We start from the raw sequence: 6,101 nt of genomic DNA, 5'->3' as shown, positions 1-6,101 counted from the left end.
AAAAAAAAATAAAAAAAAAAAAAAAAAAAGGAATTGTGCAACGATCATCCTATTTAGAATTTGGAACCATGCGAAAGTTCATGGAAGTCTTAGCCATAATATGTAGGTAATTTTTACTTTAAAGAGTGGAAACTTTGTGACTCTTAAATTGTGTGTATTGAAACCTATACATTTTGCTTCTTTTTCTTTTCAGTATACTCTAAGAAGTAAAAAAACTAAAACAGAGCTGCTTTCTTCTTCTCTCTTTAAAGTTTATATATCCCCTTTAAGGAAATGTACCCGTCAAGCGTATATGGTCGAGGGTTCGCCTCAGACCATGCTTAAGAACTGCCGCGTTACCTTGCCTGAACCCATCCCCATATGCCGATGAAGAATCTGACTCGATTTGGTGCTTGAAAAACTCACCAAGTTTCTTCTCAAACTCAGACCTCTCACCTTTCTTGGATGATGCAATCACAGCGGATGATGTTGAAGAAGAGGAAGATGCGATGTCTACTAATGTAGAGCCAGCGTAAGTCTCAGAGTCCAACCACATGTGAGCTAAAACCTGACATATACCTTCTTCCACTTCTGGTCTAAGATTTGGATACCCTACTCATGCATATACAGAGCCACAAAACAGCAAAGACCAATCATTAATAGATATTTCCCTAGGTTCAAGTGCTGACCATAATGAGAAGGGAGAGTAATTCAAATTACCATTTAGTCGAAGCCACGCATGCATCATCTCATGAGCAAGGATTGACCCAGTTAATAAACTGTACAACAGTACAAGTGCAATACAAAATTTAAGATATCTCATAAAGAAAAAGTTTGGTTTAAGGGTGAGTTGAGAAGTGCTTTTTTTTTTGTTTACCGAGGAAGTCCGTATAAAATTAGAATTGCAGTGACTTCACAGCGGCGTATCAGCCTGCAAGGCTCCGTGATCATGTCTATTAACTTGTAGCCTGCCCCAATTCTTGGTCTCCTTAACACCTATATGAAAAAAAAACACAATTTGTGATGGAAAGAAATAAAATAAGATGATACTGCTTAACTGGAGGAGTGAATACCGTGGTCACAGTTTGTTCTTCAGACAAACAAAGTCCTCTAGTTTCAGGTAAATGATGATGTCCCTGCAGCAATATTATATAAAAGTAGGTATGAATGAGCAAGAAAGAAAGACAGTATAAACAACTTAGTATCACTAAATAGCAGTTTTACGTGTTTCTCTCCCTCCATAGCTTCGTTTAGAGCTGATCTCTCGACCAAGAGCATAGGAATTTGCTGTTCCACTTTCATGTGTAAGCCTTCATAAAATTCACGTATATCAATGTACAGTGGTTGGCATTCATGAGTGTCCATAATGGCTGAGTCGAGACATTCAAGACACAATTTTCGACCATCGTCAAGAATGAGATATTTTGTATCTTTCGGCTGAAACCATGAGCAAAAAGATGGAACAACATCTAATTTTAGAAACATCTTCTTTCCTATTAGTAGAACAGATATATAACGAACAACTGACCTCCATTCGCTCACAACTGCAACACCGAGGAGTTCCATCACGCTCATGTGAAGGACAATACTTTTGCATCCAGAAGGGGTGTGCCCTATACTCAATAAGACCAGCTGGATTTGTCGGAATCTAGAGGCGTTAAAATTAAGCATACACATTAAGTTTTGTATAACCTGGAACAAATTTTATGTAAACTTTAACTGAAATATAGAGATTTATAAAAGTTCNTCTTAGCCATAATATGTAGGTAATTTTTACTTTAAAGAGTGGAAACTTTGTGACTCTTAAATTGTGTGTATTGAAACCTATACATTTTGCTTCTTTTTCTTTTCAGTATACTCTAAGAAGTAAAAAAACTAAAACAGAGCTGCTTTCTTCTTCTCTCTTTAAAGTTTATATATCCCCTTTAAGGAAATGTACCCGTCAAGCGTATATGGTCGAGGGTTCGCCTCAGACCATGCTTAAGAACTGCCGCGTTACCTTGCCTGAACCCATCCCCATATGCCGATGAAGAATCTGACTCGATTTGGTGCTTGAAAAACTCACCAAGTTTCTTCTCAAACTCAGACCTCTCACCTTTCTTGGATGATGCAATCACAGCGGATGATGTTGAAGAAGAGGAAGATGCGATGTCTACTAATGTAGAGCCAGCGTAAGTCTCAGAGTCCAACCACATGTGAGCTAAAACCTGACATATACCTTCTTCCACTTCTGGTCTAAGATTTGGATACCCTACTCATGCATATACAGAGCCACAAAACAGCAAAGACCAATCATTAATAGATATTTCCCTAGGTTCAAGTGCTGACCATAATGAGAAGGGAGAGTAATTCAAATTACCATTTAGTCGAAGCCACGCATGCATCATCTCATGAGCAAGGATTGACCCAGTTAATAAACTGTACAACAGTACAAGTGCAATACAAAATTTAAGATATCTCATAAAGAAAAAGTTTGGTTTAAGGGTGAGTTGAGAAGTGCTTTTTTTTTTGTTTACCGAGGAAGTCCGTATAAAATTAGAATTGCAGTGACTTCACAGCGGCGTATCAGCCTGCAAGGCTCCGTGATCATGTCTATTAACTTGTAGCCTGCCCCAATTCTTGGTCTCCTTAACACCTATATGAAAAAAAAACACAATTTGTGATGGAAAGAAATAAAATAAGATGATACTGCTTAACTGGAGGAGTGAATACCGTGGTCACAGTTTGTTCTTCAGACAAACAAAGTCCTCTAGTTTCAGGTAAATGATGATGTCCCTGCAGCAATATTATATAAAAGTAGGTATGAATGAGCAAGAAAGAAAGACAGTATAAACAACTTAGTATCACTAAATAGCAGTTTTACGTGTTTCTCTCCCTCCATAGCTTCGTTTAGAGCTGATCTCTCGACCAAGAGCATAGGAATTTGCTGTTCCACTTTCATGTGTAAGCCTTCATAAAATTCACGTATATCAATGTACAGTGGTTGGCATTCATGAGTGTCCATAATGGCTGAGTCGAGACATTCAAGACACAATTTTCGACCATCGTCAAGAATGAGATATTTTGTATCTTTCGGCTGAAACCATGAGCAAAAAGATGGAACAACATCTAATTTTAGAAACATCTTCTTTCCTATTAGTAGAACAGATATATAACGAACAACTGACCTCCATTCGCTCACAACTGCAACACCGAGGAGTTCCATCACGCTCATGTGAAGGACAATACTTTTGCATCCAGAAGGGGTGTGCCCTATACTCAATAAGACCAGCTGGATTTGTCGGAATCTAGAGGCGTTAAAATTAAGCATACACATTAAGTTTTGTATAACCTGGAACAAATTTTATGTAAACTTTAACTGAAATATAGAGATTTATAAAAGTTCGAAATCACTCACAAAGTTATGACAAACATCACATTTAGGATGATGCTGCTCCTTGTAACATAATTTGTGATAAGGCCGATTTCCTGACATTGAGAACTGTAAAACAACGCTCTAACTGGTTAAGCTTCACTCCATTCAAGAACAATGTGATAATACTCAGAAACGAAATGTATTAGGACCTCATAATCTATGATGGGCTTATCACATGCATGGCAGCAGAAACATTCAGGATGCCAAACGCCACCCATGCAACTCAGAAACCTTCCATGTCCAATCTCAGCTTGGCAACCGGCGCATATCCTCCAAGAAGATTAACAAAGAAACAAAAAATTACTCATTGCAGCATATCAGCATATGTGATTATGAGTCATCTACCTAGAGGATGTCATGAAAGTGTCTCTGAATCTAAGAAATGGATATTAATGTACTTTTGAACCATTTACCTGTGATTAGATGGCATGAGGAAGGGATATGGTTGAAATATACTTCCTGGATCATATCGAGGAGGAGATCCAACATTCATACTTTCTTGAATGGCCTTAGCAAGTTGCTCGTCTTCCTCCAGTTGAGCTTTAGCACGCCTCGTTTCTTCCTCTTCTAATCGAGCTTTTGCTAATTGTTTCTCTGTTTCTTCTAGTTGAACTTCAGCTCTCCTTTTCTCCTCTTCCTCGATTTGAGCTTGAGCTACCCGTCTTTCCTCTTCTTCTGCTGCTTCTAGCTGAGCTCTCATGTATTCTTCATCTTCATCCTCATCGTCATCTTCATCTTCTTCGGTTTCAGATTTGTATTCTACAAATAAGAAATTAAGAAAACAGCTTAGCAAGCTACAGTTTCATACAACTTTCATTCTTCTCTTCCTGTGTTGTTTCTCTCTCTATGCATACCAACCACGATTAAACAACCTTACCAATTATTTTCTTTCCTTTGTCATCTTGTGGAATGACATGATCTTGTTCAGAAAGAGAGAGTGCAATAGCACATTCAATTTCTTCTTTGTCAAAATCAGATCCATCCTGAATCAGAATTCCAAGAAAACCTTTTTATCTTCACTTGTTCGATAACACTCCAAATACGAAATCATGAAGAAAGAAAAAAGAAAAAAACATTTCCTTTACCGCCGAATAACGAGGACGGTCCAAGTTTCTATCCTCTCTATATCTTCCGTTACATTGTCCATCTGAGAATTTATGGCTAGAACCCTTAAGGATTTTAGTTAGCCACCCCATTGGCAACAACAATGCGTTACCTGCAAAGAGGAACACTGTTTCAAGGTATCCGAATAAGGGAAGGAACTCCATAGATTTCAAATCCTATCTTTTTTTCCTCTTTAGTCAAGCATTAAGACAGTTCAAGAATATGCAAAGACATAAGAAGTAAGCAAACGAAACAGAGAGCAATTAAAGAAAGGTATTATAGTGATTGATTGAATCAGATAAAAATGGTTACCAAATAATAAATATTGAATTCAAAATAAGGAACCAAAGTAAGGAGCTTATTACAAACAATCCCAAGACACATATATTTTTATAATTTCCAGATTACAAAGAAGATAGAATTAAGCTATCGTTCTCTCATCCAAATTTTCCAATCAACCTAAGCTAACAAATTTTGTTGAAGCTCATAACAAAGTAAGATACATTCTAAATACCCACCAGGAGAAAAAAAAATATTGAATCTTTATGAAGCTTCTAAAGACAGACTCTTTAAGTCTATTACTGTTACAGAAAAAAGAATCTAAGTAGACAAGTCATAAACAGAGAGTTATAGAGAAATCGAAAGTTACCTGGAACAAAAATGGCAAAATTAGATGACCCTTTGGATCAAAAACGAAACACAATAGTCATGATTCTTCAACTTCTCTCGATCACCCTAAAAATCCGAACTTTATTAGTAATTGACAGCAAAAAAAACAGAGGAGAAATAGAGAGAGAGAAAGAGAACACTTGAATTCGAAGCAAAACACTTTACCTTTTATTTTAAGGACCCGTGACTGTTAATTATCTTAAAAAGCGTGTAAGAAGAAAGCTTAATAAATGAAACAAGATAGAGTGAGAGAGAGAAGAAGAAGAAAAAATACTCCTATATGAGTAGAAGAGAATGAATCTCCATTAGAACACACTTAAAGGTAACAACTTTATGGAGAAGATGATGGGAATGGGAATGGGAATGGTTACAAATTACGTTTTTTTTTTTTGTTGGGAAGGTCAAGCAAGTGGGGCACTTGTATACAAAAAAAAAACAATTAATCACATTATTTTGCGGAAGAAAAAAACTTAGAAATCAAAATGTCTGAAAAAAAAAATTTAAGAGTTGATGTTTACAAGCAATTACCACTAGTGAGTGACACACACAATCTTTGACTCTCCCTCTAATTTACACAACTTGAAGATTGTTTTAGTAGGTAAAGGTCATCTAATAATTTTGTTTAGCTCAACCTAATGCATTATTATTACATTCAAGTACGACCAAATGAAAATAGACAAATAATATTATATATATATATATATGGATAATTTCAGCTAAAATAATAGATTAATGAATTTGTATACATTGCAGTCTCCTTGTGGTTGTGAATAATTGTGATTTATAATTTCGTTATAAGGGTCAATCAAAGAGATTCCCCGGTAGGTTCAATCAAGAATCATATATGTGGGAAAAAAAAAAAAACGTGCTTACACCCAATCAATTAGTTGTTTAGGTGCCAAATTTTTACTATGCCACCGCAATTTATCAAAAT

General features: G+C 36.2%; 2 protein-coding genes across 2 annotated transcripts; both read right to left on the bottom strand.

The window, feature by feature from the left end:
* On the bottom strand, positions 34 to 1,811 carry LOC104727541 (protein DA1-related 1-like). Its single transcript, XM_010446639.1, has 7 exons — positions 1,773 to 1,811; positions 1,508 to 1,627; positions 1,204 to 1,416; positions 1,053 to 1,115; positions 857 to 975; positions 700 to 758; positions 34 to 591 (listed from the first exon to the last, which is right to left on the bottom strand). The coding sequence occupies exons 1-7, from the start codon at positions 1,809 to 1,811 to the stop codon at positions 266 to 268; spliced, it is 939 nt and encodes a 312-aa protein (XP_010444941.1). The 3' UTR covers positions 34 to 265.
* On the bottom strand, positions 1,741 to 5,571 carry LOC104721085 (protein DA1-related 1). The gene is made up of 13 exons (XM_010438993.2): positions 5,333 to 5,571; positions 5,148 to 5,233; positions 4,480 to 4,610; positions 4,272 to 4,377; positions 3,808 to 4,153; positions 3,544 to 3,664; positions 3,377 to 3,460; positions 3,147 to 3,266; positions 2,843 to 3,055; positions 2,692 to 2,754; positions 2,496 to 2,614; positions 2,339 to 2,397; positions 1,741 to 2,230 (listed from the first exon to the last, which is right to left on the bottom strand). Exons 3-13 carry the CDS (start codon positions 4,588 to 4,590, stop codon positions 1,905 to 1,907), a joined length of 1,668 nt encoding a protein of 555 aa, XP_010437295.1. The 5' UTR covers positions 4,591 to 4,610; positions 5,148 to 5,233; positions 5,333 to 5,571; the 3' UTR covers positions 1,741 to 1,904.

The sequence above is a fragment of the Camelina sativa genome, chromosome 11 (assembly GCF_000633955.1).
Source record: "Camelina sativa cultivar DH55 chromosome 11, Cs, whole genome shotgun sequence".
NCBI lineage: Eukaryota > Viridiplantae > Streptophyta > Magnoliopsida > Brassicales > Brassicaceae > Camelina > Camelina sativa.
Note: the sequence above shows the minus strand (reverse complement) of the source record. Positions and strands in the feature narration are given on the sequence as shown.

Bases quoted from the DNA above. Each gene is read 5' to 3' on its own strand.
- LOC104727541 (XM_010446639.1), bottom strand. From the start codon at position 1,811: ATGTATAGGTTTCAATACACACAATTTAAGAGTCACAAA. The intron at 1,116-1,203 runs GTAAAACTGCTA...ATATTGCTGCAG, and splicing joins CTATGGAGGGAGAGAAACAC to GGACATCATCATTTACCTGA. The intron at 759-856 runs GTAAACAAAAAA...ACTGTTGTACAG, and splicing joins ATTTTATACGGACTTCCTCG to TTTATTAACTGGGTCAATCC.
- LOC104721085 (XM_010438993.2), bottom strand. From the start codon at position 4,590: ATGGGGTGGCTAACTAAAATCCTTAAGGGTTCTAGCCATAAATTCTCA. The intron at 4,378-4,479 runs GTAAAGGAAATG...ATTCTGATTCAG, and splicing joins ACCGTCCTCGTTATTCGGCG to GATGGATCTGATTTTGACAA. The intron at 2,398-2,495 runs GTAAACAAAAAA...ACTGTTGTACAG, and splicing joins ATTTTATACGGACTTCCTCG to TTTATTAACTGGGTCAATCC.